General features: G+C 37.4%; 1 protein-coding gene across 1 annotated transcript; it reads left to right on the top strand.

The window, feature by feature from the left end:
- Positions 1-358: 358 nt before the first annotated feature.
- Positions 359-3,510, top strand: uts2r3 (urotensin-2 receptor 3). The gene is made up of 2 exons (XM_053494925.1): positions 359-568; positions 2,062-3,510. Exon 2 carries the CDS (start codon positions 2,180-2,182, stop codon positions 3,332-3,334), a length of 1,155 nt encoding a protein of 384 aa, XP_053350900.1. The 5' UTR covers positions 359-568; positions 2,062-2,179; the 3' UTR covers positions 3,335-3,510.
- The last annotated feature ends 12,397 nt before the right edge of the window (positions 3,511-15,907 follow it).

The raw sequence follows: 15,907 nt of genomic DNA, 5'->3' as shown, positions 1-15,907 counted from the left end.
TCTAAATAATCGTTTATATACCACTTTATTTTATTTTATTTGACATTTACAAATATTGCAATATGGTCATACTAATATGTTAAAATGTTTTTGTTTTATTGAAATAATATTACTAAATGGTCATTAAATAAATTGTTTTATATATAGCGCATATTATCGGTTTGCACGATACAGAAGATCTAAGTTAACCATCCAAGTCGTTTGTAGTTAATTGATTAATTATATTATGTTGGGTAGGCTCCGCCCATGTTCTTCTTAGCACCGCCCACTCACACGCAGTAATCAGATGAGTCAGAAGAGGAGGTGAACAAGGTGCATGAGCAGTTTTCCTCAGCAGCTCAGAGTTGTCCCAGTGAACTGCTTGTTTAGTCTATGAAGAATGTAAAATATATTCTAAATAAAAACGTACTATAAAGTAGTATACAGTCGAAGTTTTATCTATAACGGACACGTTTTTGAAATGGAAAGTCACCAGGGAAATGTTGAGAAGCCTCCCTGTCGTGCTGCGGTTTTGGAAAGGCCATTGCACAGTGAGTGAGTCATGACCATCTGAGCTCTGCAGCCGGAGGTAAACGCAGTTACACTGCCTTCATGCGCTTAATGGATGAATTTTTTAATAATGTCAGAACTTTTGTTAACTGCTGTCGTGATTCTGCACAAAATAAACAGTAGAATGTTAATAAATGTAAATGTCATTGCTCAGGCTTGTGCTAGTCCCCTCATGTCACTGAGTTGTTTTAATAAAGCCTGACAGTTCTTAATCATTAGTAATGATGATAGATTTTGCTTTGATAGATTTTTAGATTCGAAACAGCGAATGATCTGTTTTTACAAATCCTTTCTATGCCATTGATTTATTTTTAAATTATCATTATTTTAAATCAACGTTAACAATTTGCAGCGCGATTTTAACTGATTGTCCTAAAACAAGTTTCATCAGAAATAAACACGTTTGCGCATAATACACAATACAAATTATATATTTCTATATATAAATTATTTCCCACATTTATATTGTAAAATCTGTCCAAATTTCAAATAGAAATGTAATAAAAAATATTAATACGTGATAGGTTATGTCATGATGTTCATGGAGAGAACTTAATTTAAACATTTTTACTTTTAAATTAACACTTTACTCGGGAATCACTTGGCTGTCCTTTATGCCACCTCACTTAGAAATTAGAACTATAAGATGCGCAGTAATTGAGCGCGTATGTGTGTGTGTGTGCGTGCGTGATGTGTGTCAGCTGGTTTCCCCCCGGGAGCCCCGCTGAACCCTAAAGAGAGTCACCATGTGGCCCCCCGAAATTCCTCGAGTTTAAATGCGCACTCCAGCCGGGCTTTAGTCTCCTCACAGCTAATGTTACACACTGACTGGTGAAAAATAGACATCTATGTCTGATCTCAAAGCCAAGAGAATATTAAAGCTAATCAATACTAATGAACGACAATTTACAGACGGTCAAAACTAACGTGTCAACTATTAACATCTAATCATTTCAGTGAACTGAGTTAAACAGGCTGCAGACAGGATGAGCACAACGACTGTATTACCAAATAAGGCGTAAATTGGTTGCGCATGGCTTCTTATCTTTGCGGTCGTTCACTTTTTCGTCTCGTCGGGGTGATCGAGTTTGTTAAGAAATTGCAAAGTTCACTTAATTAGTAATTACTACACATAATTTTCTCTCGTCACTTTCAGGACGCACGAGGCGATTTAACGCGGGCTCAGCGCGCAATGCAAGCGTACACAGGTCTGGCGCATTTGTATAGGGCTTATAATAATTAACTGTAGGAAGTATTAAAAAATAAGGATAACAAAAATTCCATATTATCATAGAACACAATGCATATTTTAATTAATATTTTACACGAATTAAATATCTATAATTAAAAGACCGATACAACCTCGTGACTGCCGTGATAAGTACCTATTTTACTCTAAAATTATAAATATCTCAATTTTTTTGTAATAAATAATAAATATATTAAAGTTGCTCTTACACTGTTTTTTTTCTATTTTCCTATCCCTTTTTCCTCCTTTTGTTTTTCTAATAGAGTACTAAAATTACCCCTCTAACCCTACAGCATTCACAAAGCTCTTCATACTGTAATTTCCTATTAACATTACTATTTGTGCTTAAGTGTTTACTGAAGCATCTTCATTCCAAGCCAAATGGAAGACTCAGGCTTGGATTCCCTCTTCTCTTCCCCTTCTCCATCTTATACCTTTTCTTTCCTTTCTAACCTGTCCACTCCTTCCTCGTCTCCCTCAGTTTATCCATCCCCTAGTGTAGCCTCCACAGCACTTTTTTGTTTCTTTCTATCACTCCTTTCCCTTCTGGGGATTCTGGGAAACCTCTACACACTGGGGCTGCTCATTCAGCGCCGCAGGGCCCCCCGAAGGAGGTGCAGTGTGTCTCCAAGCTGCTGTTTGACTCCTGCTTGCCTTAGAAGTCTTTCCCCTTCTCACTCTCCTACTTCCTCCCCTACCTTGTCCTCCTCGTCTTCTTCTTCACTTCATTTGCAGGTTCTGAGTCTGGCTTTGGCAGATCTGCTTTACCTCTCCACAGCCCCCTTTATCGTTTATGACAGCCTGGCATCTGATTGGGCCTTTGGTGAACTCGGCTGCCGCCTCCTACTCAGCTTGGACCTGCTCACTATGCACGCCAGCATCTTCACACTGACTGCAATGAGTCTGGACCGATACCGTGCAGTTGCAGACCCACTTGCTGCCTCTTCAGCTCCTACCTCAGGCCTGCGGCGAGTGGTTCTGGCATGGGGCCTTGCCGTGGCACTCAGCCTACCCATGATGATCACTCTGCACCTGGAGGATGGAGAAAACCAGGAGGGCAAGTTGTGTGTTCCAGCATGGGATGAACAAAGCTCTAAAGCTTACCTCAGTGTACTATTCTGCACCAGCATCCTAGGACCAGGCTTGGCCATTGGAGGTCTGTATGCAGCCCTGGGGCGTCACTACTGGGTTTCACAGACACAGTTCGCCTGGGCTGGTGGATGTAGTGCCAACCCACCTCGTACTCCAAGACCCAAAGTCCTTCTTCTCATTCTGGGAATTGTGCTTGCATTCTGGGCCTGTTTCCTCCCATTCTGGATCTGGCAGTTGCTACCACTTTATCGACCAGATGTTCTACGTGTAGTACCAGTAGGCACACAGGTCACTGTGAACCGGATTCTAACAGGACTGACATATGGGAACTCATGTGTAAATCCATTTTTTTACACATTACTGACTGGAAAGCGCCACCAGACCAGCAGGCAGACGATAAGCACAGCTGCTCCATTTTGCCAAAAAGGAAGTTCTGTTCACTAGTAGACGCCTTTACCTGCTTATAAATAATTGCACTTTTTAGTTTCCCTTTGTCATTATTACATATCGTACATTATTCATGTATAGTATATTGAGTAATCATCACCAATTTCCAGTAGACACAAAGTCAGGATTATACCATTAATTTGCAGGGTTAAATAATAATAATAATAATAATAAAAGAAATTCTTAATAAAATTATATGTTGCAGTTGCAGCCCATTAGTGCAGTCAAATATATTAAGTAAACTATTCACATATTATGGTCTCTGGCTTCACAATTAGCTAGCTTTTAGTAAAGCATATAATAAACAGATAATGAGCAGACAGCTAATAATCACATAGTGTTGGACATAAGCTAGCAAAACATCTGTTTAAAGAAACACTTAAGGCAAAACATTAAAGGGCTAACACAAGTTTTGACATGATTTGTAATTTGCCCAAAGGGATTTTTCACTACAGGTGTGAAGCATTTTAAAACCAAATTGGTTTATTGGCCCTGATGAAAGGAAAGGCCAGATATTAAACTAGGCTCAAAGCTAAAGAACAATTCCCATTGGAATTCACTCTTTAAAGAGGATAAATTTTAGTCTTGTCCATTCTTTTAGGATTTGTAAATGTGTACCAGTTGACACAAAGCGTTTCAGTTATTGTATTGCTCTGTTTTACTCTTGTACGTTAATCATTTCTTATTTGTTTGTTTCTAAGCTTTTGTTTCACTTGATACACATTTTTCACCAGTAAATCAGCAGTAATATAGATATTGTAATAGTGATACAGTTTCCCTGCAAAAAAATCTTGTTCTACTGGTGTTAGTTTGCTGAATGCTTGGCTTCAATGAAACTATTTGGAAACATACAGCATACTGCGTTCTGTAACAAAAAAGTTTGCCTAGAAAGTATTAGATGACATTTGTTAAATGCAAACTCTGTCTTTTATGATTCTTTGAAGCCTGAGACTTGGTTTGCCTTTTACTGCAAACTGCATTTATTTTTGCCTGTTCCTGCATTGCTTTACACAAAGCATAGTCGCAAATATTCATATATGTGCATTTCTGGAATTAATATATTGGTAAATAAAATAAATATGCCTTTATACTGATGCCTGTGAAATAGTCCCTGGTTCTGTCCCAAAAGTCTTTAAAAGCATTAACTCATCCCCTATTTATATTTTAAGAGTGCCAAAGATAGAATGTTGCATAGAATAAATATTCATCTATTATATTCAATACAATAGAGAAACAAAACAGGGCACAAAAAAAAAAAAAAAACTATAAGTATAATTTTTTTATTGATTAATAAATAATCTTTTTCATAATATGGATTTTTTTTCTCAGTCTGTTAAATAGCATGACTTTAACTGGGTCTGTATTTTCTTTTTCTTTTTTTTTCTTTTTTTTGCATTTTCTTAAAATCTCAGTGAATGTTGAATCTCAGTATGTGACCTATAGATAATGTAAATTCCAATTCTCTAACTACTAGTCAAATATATAGATATAACTTAGATATTATGTAAGTTATTTTGCTATTTGGGTTCAATATAAGTATTCGGACAAATTTTAGTGATTTAATTAAGTCAGGTGTCATTTAAAAATACATTGAACATAGCCACCATAGCCTTACTGCTGTTTGTCAGTTGACACTGCGTATATAACTGTTTGCAGTAAATTAATTTATCACATGCATGCGATGGGCTTATGTGAGTAACAACTGAGTGAGAGAGCCTGTGTCTTGTCTGTAAATGTTTAAATGGCACCATGGTGTCAGTCTGCATGAAAACCCCTTATGCGCATGAACACTTCGTGTAACAGTGAGATTTGTAAAATTGTCTATATGTCTTCATTTTGTTATTGCATACAATATATTTCATATAGACCCCCCCCCCAAAAAAAACCTTTCTAGTCTGCATTCAAATGATCACAGTTACATTTAAACAACAAAAAGACAAACAAAAATCATAATAAATACACCATAATCAGAACATACTACATGAGAAGCTGTACCTCTGTTTCACTCTGTCCTTTCTTTTCTTTAGCATGTGTTTCCATTTACCTGGAACGTGTTAGCTAGTGTTCTTACTTCGTTCCTTGTGAAGCCAGCATGGATCCTCCAATGCCAGACTGGCTTCAGATCACTAATACATACGGAGGTCAGCGCATTTCTGTGGAACAAAGTGGTCTCTAAGTCAGCTTCATTTTGCTGACCATCAGCAGCTTTTATGAATCTGTCCTTCCTAATCTATTTCATTTTCTCCAGTGCAATGAGTGTGAATAATTTGGTAGGCCAGTAATACTTTATCTTACCAGGAAGATAATAAAAGTCCTCTATTAAATATCGTCTTCAGGAGTTTACCAGTGGTAAAGTTATTACCACATTATTTTGTCTGACCCCCCCTTCCTCTCCCAATGCTAGTCTGAAAGATTAAGTGTGTGATAAACCTTAAGCACATGTATTTACCCACTGGGTCCAAACATAGAAAAATATTGTCCTGGGGAGGTTGATAAATCTATAAGCTGTCAGTTTATGTTGGTAGGCACAAGACTCAGCACCGTATAACTCTCCAACAATAACCACCATGACTATATTTGCACAAAATGTCTTGTTTTGTCGGAGGTAGTGGCTTGTAGGCCACAAGCTACAGAGGGATGTAAAGGCCACATGTATTTTCATTTCCAAACTGTACTTTTGTGCTATCTACGCATTTCAGTGATTGAATCCATGTCCTTTTCCTGAGTGTCTTTCCATCCACCACCCATTATTCCTCCTCCCTTATTAGTCCACACCTCCTGTTTCTGCTCTCTGTTTGTAGCTCAGGCAGGTGCCCCTCCTCTGGGCGGCTCATTCAGGAAAGGCCCCCGCTGGGCAGACGAGACTAGGCCGAAGTTTGGCTCAGGCCCCCGCTGAGACAGTATAAGAGGCTCCCTTCTCCTAGGCACACACATGCAAACATACTGAAATTCTATTTCCCCATCTGTTTTCCCTCTTTCAATCTTTCTGTATCTTTCCCTCTCCCTCTATGTTTCTTTTGTTGCATATATATAAAATATAATCTTAGATTCCTGGCATTGTCCAGGCCAAAATAAAAGCCCACAATGAGATTATACATTAGCGCTGAGTACACTCTTTATTACTGTAAGCCTTGTTCACACAGACACTCCAGAATATTTGTTTAATTTTACTGTAAATCTTGCTGATGGAAAAAGAAAAAAAAAAGCATTCATCCAAATCCTGATATCAACCTGTGAACAGGCAGGAAGCAGACAGCCAAGTGGCTCTTTGTGGATCCTGGGGCTCCATCAGTAAATCGCTGCCCTGTGCTGCCCCATCCCTGAGCCTTCACACTTCAGTGTCAGCCAACATGATCAGACGAAGGCACTGACCGCCCTCCTCAGAGGCCAGAGGTTACATAAACGGACATCGGCTTCTTCTGTTCTCACTCCGGCTCTGACAGAAGAACTGTAAAAAAAAAAAAAGAAAAGAAAAAAAATGCCTTGTCTACACTTCTACACTGCTCCCTTGTTTTCATTTAACTCTTCGCTTATCTATTATCTACTTGTGTGTGGCTTATCTTGTCGTCTTTCTTTATTGGCTTCCCTCTTTTGGGTGATTTTATGAGCGTAGAATTCAAAACTTTAAAAAGACATTAAATTATTAGTTAACATACTGCACTGTATATTGAACACAAAGATGATAAAATTATAGTTTACTTGCCATGACTAAGACTTTTTTTTATATATTGTGATCAAAAAATATTTAATTATGTCTAATACTTGTTGGGTAGGTGGCATGGTGGTGTAGTGGTTAGCACTGTCACCTTGCACCTCCAGGGTCCGGGTTCGATTCCTGTCTCTGTGTGCATGGAGTTTGCATGTTCTCCCTCTGCTTGGTGGGTTCCCTCCGGGTACTCCGGTTTCTTCCCACAGTCCAAAGACATATAGGTTAGGTTAATTGATGTTTTCAAATTGCCCATAGTGTGTGTATGAGTGTGTGTATGTCTGTGTGCCCTACGATAGATTGGCACCCTGTCCAGGGTGTACCCCACCTTGTGCCCTGAGTCTCCTGGGATAGGCTCCAGGCTCGTGACCCTGAATACAGGATTAAGCGGCAATGACGAGATGACGACTTGTTGGGTATTACAAGTTTGGGGCAAAAACTGTCCAGACACCAGACTTCAATCCACCACAAAAAAACACTTTTTTGCTACCTAAGCTTTGGATATGTATCCTATAGAAAGCTACTACACTGCAAGCATGAACAGCTATGTAATGCAAGCATGATATGTTCAACCTCTCCTATATAGACTTTTCCCTGTGATTGTTCTAATGTTAACTTTTCTAGTTGACAGTAGAACCAGTGGTACCTGTACACTAGCCACCCTTATATGCAATCCATCCTCCTCCCACCATTTACACTATTCTTTAATATAATGCAGGAATGTTTTTTAGCAAGACAACGTAAGCAACAGTATATGTCTATAACTCTTATGTGTGCATGTCTGTCACCCCTAACACTGGTGAAGACCTGCTAGTGCAAACCCTTGACAAGCCTCTATTCGACATGCTTGCAGATTTTCCCCTGCTGGTTAGCCAGAGAAAACATCAGTGGTGTTGTTGGTGACTACAGACTACAGGCAGACAGGACATTTCATCAGGACAAGTAATTTTTATTTTTTTTTTTTACTTCATAGGTATATTCAGCAGTTTACTCTTAAAAACATGCTGTGTATTTACAGGGCTTAAAAAAGTATTTTGTGGGTATATTTGTCACACTTAAATGATTTAGATGATCAGACAAATTTGAATATTTAACATTATACAGATTATATATATATATATATATATATATATATATATATATATATATATATATATATATATATATACACACTACCGTTCAAAAGTTTTAGAACACTTTTTAACTCCATGATGGTTCTTGATTTTTATTTCTTTCTACATTGTAAAGGAATGCTGAAGGCATCCAAAAATGCATTAATCTCCTTTAAACAGTTCATATTGAGATGTTTCTGCTACTTATGCTCTGTAAAGACTTCATAACGCCTCTAATCTAAGATGCTGTTAATTGGTCATTTTTCAGGCTGATAACTCTAAGTGAACTTCTCGTCTGCGGCAGAGGTAGGTTTTGGTCTCGCCCTCCTAGGATGGCCTTCATGAGAGCCAGTTTCATTATGGTACTTGACGGATTTTGCAAATGCACTTGACAATACTGTTCTTGCAAGAACTGAAAGGCTGACCTCTGTGTATTTAAATAACAAATAACTGTTGTTTTTCTTGTTGTTATGTAATTACCTAATCCCATATGTGTTATTTTATAGTTTTGAAATCCCCAGTATTGTTGTAGAATGTAGAAAATAAATCACTAAACAAAAACAAAGAAATTTGCAAGTGTTCTAAAACATTTACATTTACATTTACATTTAGGCATTTGGCAGACACTCTTATCCAGAGCGACTTACAAAAAGGTTTACATCATTGGATACATACTTACACTGGGTTAACTACTGGTGGTTAATAACTAAGTGCCATATTAGTCCAACACAACTGGGAAGAGTTTTTTTTACATATCTAAAACGTTTGAACGGTATATATACATACACACACACACACACACACACACACACACACACACACACACACACACACACACACACTCAAATATAGCACATTTATCAAACCAGTAAGCACATTTTACAAAACCTCATTCATCTGCTGTGAATAAAATTCTGCCTTTAAAGCCATGAACACTGTCCTTAAAATAAAAAACACCACACTTCCTGCACTAATTGCAGCCTTTCTTGATTGCTTACATTTACTAAAATACAAAATTGCACTCCTTTGCCCCTTGCTGTACTAATGCCAAGCCAGACCACTTCCTTCTGCACGGTCCATGTCTGTACCTGTTGCTCCAGTATAAGCAACATTGTGGCCTAGAGCCCTTATTACTGCAGCTTTTACATTTTCCCCCTCATAAATATATTATATATTTTCCTCACAAATACATATTTATAAATAAATATATTATCTCAATAATTTATTTTTACACAAGCAAAATAAATAATTAAAGATGCATTGTTTTCCAAACATTACACATGCATCCTTATACACAGTAAATCCTGGTGTGTGTATGTGAGAGGCATTTTTTTGTAACCATTTTCTTTCGCAATTTACAATCTTGTTATGTGCCACAGTGGGTTATATTGCTTCCTTAAATCTCCACGGATATGTGACATGACCAGAATAAAGTAACTACTAAAGCCGAATAAATTAACAAACCTTCTCGGCTTCCCATACTGTATCTGAGTCACATTTATTTATTCAAACATCTCTCAGACTTTTAATCTGTACATAGTTATTTTAAAATAAGATTAAACAAACTATTGCGTATTATTAAATAGTAATTTAATTTAAAGAAGACTCTGTGTAAGAATAACATGAGATGGAGCAGGTTGTGATAGGAAAAAGAAAAAGAGTGGAAAAGGTAGAAAGGGATGAAGAGAGATGGTGACTAGAGCACTAGGGAAAGAAAAACCCAGGGGGAAAAAGGAGAGGGGAAAAGAATAAAGAAGAAGAAGAACCTGGAATAACATAAGAGACATTTTGTTTAAACATATGCTACACCATCTCCTCATTTTTCTAACCTCAGAAATGGCACCCTTGTTCCAAAACATCAATGCCAGGAACAACTGGAGCTGAGACACTGTGTAATGATTTAGGGTAATATTCAATTCCACCAATTAAAACTAGTGCACAAATGAAATAAAATCCAACCATGTATCCTCATGGTGTTTCTCCCACCCAAATATCCCTTTGTAAAAACTTGGATGAAAGCAACCTACTGTATCGGAGAGACTCCTACATATTTACATTTAACATTTACATTCATAGGATTTGACAGACACCCTTATCCAGAGTAACTTACAGAAGTGCTTTAAGGTCTCTATTAGTGAATACATCAAAATCAATTCAATTACATTTTATTTATATAGCACTTTTAACAATGGTCATTGTCTCAAAGCAGCTTCACGAAATGCAAAAAAAAAATTATGGAAGTGTGTATGAGTAAGAAACAAATGTTTTTAGATAATATTGAGATTGAGAGATTGTCCCTGATGAGCAAGCCGAGGGCGACGGTGGCAAGGAAAAACTCCCTGAAATGGCAATAGGAAGAAACCTTGAGAGGAACCAGACGCAACAGGGAACCCATCCTCATTTGAGTTATAACGAATAACAGGAATTATATAACGACATCATGTGTGTTACGCTGCTGGAATTTCAGTGTAACCGAAGTTGTCCAAGTTATTATGGAGTCCAGTTCAGCACAGGGATGAGTTAGCAGGTGCAGAGGACAGAGGGGGGTCTGGATCACTGGGAGCACAGGAGCAGCATGTGTACTGTAGATCCAAACCATCATGAAGCAGAATCCAGCTGGCGGTGTTCCTTCTTTGGATGCCTTAAGGTTCTCACATGGTTGGCCCTACTGGGGCTGGCACAATCTCCAGATGCCTCAGTATGGGTAGAAAAAGAAAGAACTGGTGGAAAAGAATTACCGTAGATGTAGATAAGAGTGTACATTTAGATGTACTGGAGTATGAGGTTAATGAATGAATTATGCCTTCCTTATACTAGGATTTGACTAAGAGGATCTAAACCCTGTTGGGGTTGTTATTTTATTTTAACCCAAGTACTTACTGTAAGAAAAAGATAGGTCTAAGTTTGAACTTCCAGAGGGAGTTTATTCCACCACTAGGTGTCAGAACAGAAAGTCTTGATGCATGGCTTCTTTGTACCCTGAGAGATAGTGGGACCAGTGAAGCAGTGCTCAAGGATTGGAGGGAGTGTGGTGCAATGCAATGTGTGATAAGAGCGTTAAGATAATTGTGTTGACCTATTTTGGCTTTGTAGGTAAGCATCAGTGTTTTAAATCTGACAGGGGCAGCTACAGAAAGCCAATGGAGAGAGTTAAGTAATTGGGTGGTATAGGAGAATTTGGGAAGAGTGAAAAAAAAATCACATTCTAGATGGGTTGCAGAAGTTGAATGCCACAAAGAGGCCAGTCCAGCCACAAAATGACAAGGGGCTGAAGAAGCACCTGAGCAGCCTGTGTGGATATAAAGGAAATAATGTTTCTGATATTGTAGAGAAGAAATCGACATGAGCATGACAGATGAACAAATGGAAAAAAACAGCTTATGATTACCACAAGGTTGTGTTCAGTGACTGATGTGAGACTATAGACTATAGAGTTTCCAGGGAGATCACTGAGTCTTGGTGGGGGATAGATCACCTGGGAGAACACAGGACTACAGGACACACAGGAAGAGATATTTAGGCAAATGCATTAGACCCATCAGAATAACAGAAATGAACAACTTTGTAGACTCAAAGCTCATATATAGATTTTTTTTGTGATCCATCTATTTAACATAATTATTTCTAATCGATAAAAATGGAAAAAACCTGCCAATTATGATGGCAGTATTAAATTATCATTATATTTGATAATATGATAATTGTTTTTGATTAATGTTTTTGTTTGGGGAAAGGTGTCCTTGGATTATGCTTATACTGTGACTGACCAGGATACCATGGTTCCTGAAGATGTAGCAACCGTGAATGAATGAATGCATGCATGTTAACCTTTCAACAACTATATCTAAGTGTGTGTGTGTGTGTGTGTGTGTGTGTGTGTGTGTGTGTGTGTGTGTGTGTGTATCATTATAATCAGAGAAGATCTATATTGTCTGATTTGTGGCTTTGTGACTGAAGATAAAAAGGTGTCTGTTGTGTGCCCCCTAGTGCCAAAGAATATGCAATACATTTTAGTTTACTATGTAGGTGCAAGTGCACAATGGTGTTAAAATGCTAAATCACTGTTTTATTATTATTATTATTATTATTATTATTATTATTATTATTATTATTATTAATAATGTAAGATAAAACAACAACAACAACAACAACAACAACAATAATGACAACAGCAACAACAACAATAATGCACATAAAAAGAGAGACTGCTCTTAATTAGGCAAATTTTAAACAGATGCTTTGCTATTCTTCCAATCACTGGTTTAAAGTTAATTTCAGATAGAAGAAAGTTTAAGAGAATATTAATACATATATACAATATACAACCCCAGATATCAGACCTCTATATATTCTTATAATATGTATTTAGGGAAATTTTTTTCTGGTGGTAAAGTTACAAAGTCAAAGGTAGGACATAGAAATAGGAATGTAAACTAAATAATCAACAAATGTATAACAGCAAAATGTATACAACAAAGAAGGATCACTAGAAGATGTAAATTTATTTGGTTAATACATTACAATTATATATATATATAAAAATTTTGTTATGGTTCATCCAAATGCTATCCTTGTCGATTTATTCGAGCTTGAGATTATACTAAAAAATTTGTCTGAATTGTAAGGTTGCAGGATTTTTTAAGTAAGAAATAAAGAGTAGCAGTATGAAGAGAATAACACGGAACGGCAGAAAGCTATGACACTATAGTTACAGGCTTAGTAAGCTAGCATGAGTGGGGAGCTGACACTGGCCCTGTCCTAGATGTTTTAAATCATGTAATCATTCTTCAAATCCACTCTTCATGAAAAATATTTTGTCTTTCGAGATCATGCCTAAATAAAAAATAAAAATTGGCACAGGGTCTAATTACTGATCCATACAGTGCACAGTACCACTAGTATTACAGTTCATTAAAATTAGTAAATACAATCAATTCTAAACATGGTCTGCAGAAATCTTCAGAAGCTGGAGCCAAATATGGTAGATACTCAATATAGTTAATTAGTTAGTAACTGTAATTATCGTACTTTTTTATAAATACTTACAAGCTTCAAAAGAAGTCTACCAACCTGACCAGCTCAGTTTGGTTTAGACCTAGCTGGATTTTCTAACAGGGATGGGGAAACAGGCAGACTCACAGACAGGTACAGTAACATGGTTAGTCAGAAAAGTTTTATGTTCTGAAAGGTCTTCCATCAATGTCTCCCACAAGTGATTGATGCTTGTTTGATCCAGTGTTGGATTTCAAGGTCAGTGCTGCCCTCAGATAAAATGCTGCAATATATTTGAGTACCTCATGATTGATGGTGAAGGCAGGGTGGCAACTCTGGAAAATCATTTCTGTCTTGGGCTCTTACACTAATATTCAAAGCCCATGTGTAGTGAGTTCAACAGATAGCGAGTTTAACAGATAGCTAGATAGATAGATGACATTATTAACCCCAGAGGAATATTCAAAGATTACAGCAACACTCCTAAAGTTTTCAGGAAATAAAACAAAATGAGGAGATTGCTGAAGTTATTTAAATGTCTCGAAGAAGACATCTGAACTGTCAACTTTGCAAAAGAAATGTGATCATAAAAAAATTAAGTAAAATTAAAATTACTTAAATTACAGTAATCAGAGCTTTAATGAGCTTTAAAAAACTTTGTATTGTAAAGAAAATTGACAGTAAAAATCACACTTACAGTACCAGTATGTTTAATAGTACATGTAAGAGCATTTCCACATGAGAAGTCACAGTATTGGTGACTTAAACAACAATAAAAATGAAAATAAACAATATTTTTAATGCTCTCAACAAATGTTTTGTTCTGGAATTACTCATCGTCTATACTGCTTTATACTATAAACAGGGTTGCGGGGGCTTGGAGCCAATTCCAGGTGCCTTTGAGCACAAGGTGGGTGCCAATCCATCGCAGGGCACAAACACATACACACACTCACACACAATAATTCACACACTACATGTCATTGGACTGTAGAAGAAAGCCAGAGCATCTGAGAAAACCCACCAAGCACAAAAGAGAACATATATGTTCTCCATGCACACAGACCTGGGGTAGGAATTGAACCTGGAACCTAGAGGTTCAAGGTGATCCTGGAATTATTTTTTTTTTTTACAGTTATTAGGTTTGTAAGGAGTGATTTGCAATGGGTAATTAAGAAAACATGCAAAAAGTTTACTTTTTTCTTTCTATATAAATTATCATGAAAAAATTGAATTGTAACTTTCACATTTCTTATAACACCACATTTCTTTTACCCATTACTCTGATCGTCTGAGCTGCGCATTCTTCTTTTTTTTCAGTGACCTTGCTTGTCAGCTGAATAGTATGACCAGTGAGACATACCATATTTTGTGACCTCTTGCTGTGGCATTGATTTTCTCTTTCTCTGCCTTCTCGTGTCAAATCCTACAGAGCAGGATTGACTACATTTCAACTGACTGCTTGTCCCTTTTACCACCAATGTCTTAAACTCCTTCAGACCAAGCTTTTCATTGCCTGTTGAACACATGCTTGATAGTCTCTGTGGTAGAGTAGCCATGCATTTACCCAGAGCGTGTCTACAAGATGAAAGAAAATGTGCAAGCACTACTATAAAGATACTTGTAATGTACAGAGCAATCAGGCATCAGGCTTAAATAACTTCTTTAAAGTTCCCAATCATTAAACACATTCTTATACTGGTTTACCAGGTTACTGACTATCACTACCATAATTCAATAACACAATTGGGATTTGTTTTCTTTTTGTTAATTGGAGTACTTAATAAAAAAGGAGGATCTTTAGATGTCATATAAAAAATGCAATAATTCAGCTGTTCAAACTCCTAGAGATAGTTTGTTTCACCATCTAGGTGCCAAAACAGAAAAGAGTCTTAATGCATGTCTTCCTTGCACCCTGAGAGATGGTGGGACCAGTCAAGCAGTGCTGGAGGATCGGAGGGAGGGTGATGCAGTGCCAGGTTTGATAAGTAAGACATAATAGAGTTGTCCAGTGAGATCACAAGATTGTTCTGGTGGAATAAATCACCAGTAATAAACAGCAGTTGGTGAGATCTGAGCAGAAACATAAGTGTGTGATGGAAGGAAGGAGAAGTTTGAGTTGAGTGTCATCGGCATAGCAATGGTATAAAACTCATGTGAGGATATGACCTCACCAAGAGATATAGAGAGTATAGCGAACAGAAGAGGACAAAGTAATGAGCCTTGTGGGACACCAGTGGAGAGTCTGCATGGAGCAGATGTGGATTCCCTTCACGTCACCTCAAATCACTGACTTCCAAATAGGAAACAAATCATTTCCACACTGTGCTGCAGATTGTCTTGTCTTGTATTGTGCCAAGGCTAAAGATCTTTTTTGTCAACTCTACATTAAGACCTGTGTTTGTGACCCAGGTGTCATGCTACAGCTTGTATAGCTTGTACTGTAAGTATAATGAATGCCATGGTCAAGACTGGTCAATCTTGCTTGTATGAAACTTACATTTATATGCAATTCCCTTGGAGTCACAGAGCATGCCCATCTTGTAGCCCTACAGTTAGAGTGTACAATTTTAGCTGACTCTTTACTTTATAAGGTATTATCTGCTCAATGACATTAAGCTGTTCATCCACTGGAATACTGCTTACAGTATGCTGCCAAAAGCAAAATTCAGAGAGGGCTTTAACAGTCAGTCTGCAGGGATAAGGTCCAGACAGTTGTCCTTGAACTAGAGGTTGGCTTTGATTTCCACATATCTCATA

Source organism: Clarias gariepinus, chromosome 4 (genome assembly GCF_024256425.1).
Source record: "Clarias gariepinus isolate MV-2021 ecotype Netherlands chromosome 4, CGAR_prim_01v2, whole genome shotgun sequence".
NCBI classification, from domain to species: domain Eukaryota; kingdom Metazoa; phylum Chordata; class Actinopteri; order Siluriformes; family Clariidae; genus Clarias; species Clarias gariepinus.
Note: the sequence above shows the minus strand (reverse complement) of the source record. Positions and strands in the feature narration are given on the sequence as shown.

Excerpts from the sequence above, each read along its gene's own strand:
- uts2r3 (XM_053494925.1), top strand. The coding sequence starts at position 2,180 with ATGGAAGACTCAGGCTTGGATTCCCTCTTCTCTTCCCCTTCTCCATCT.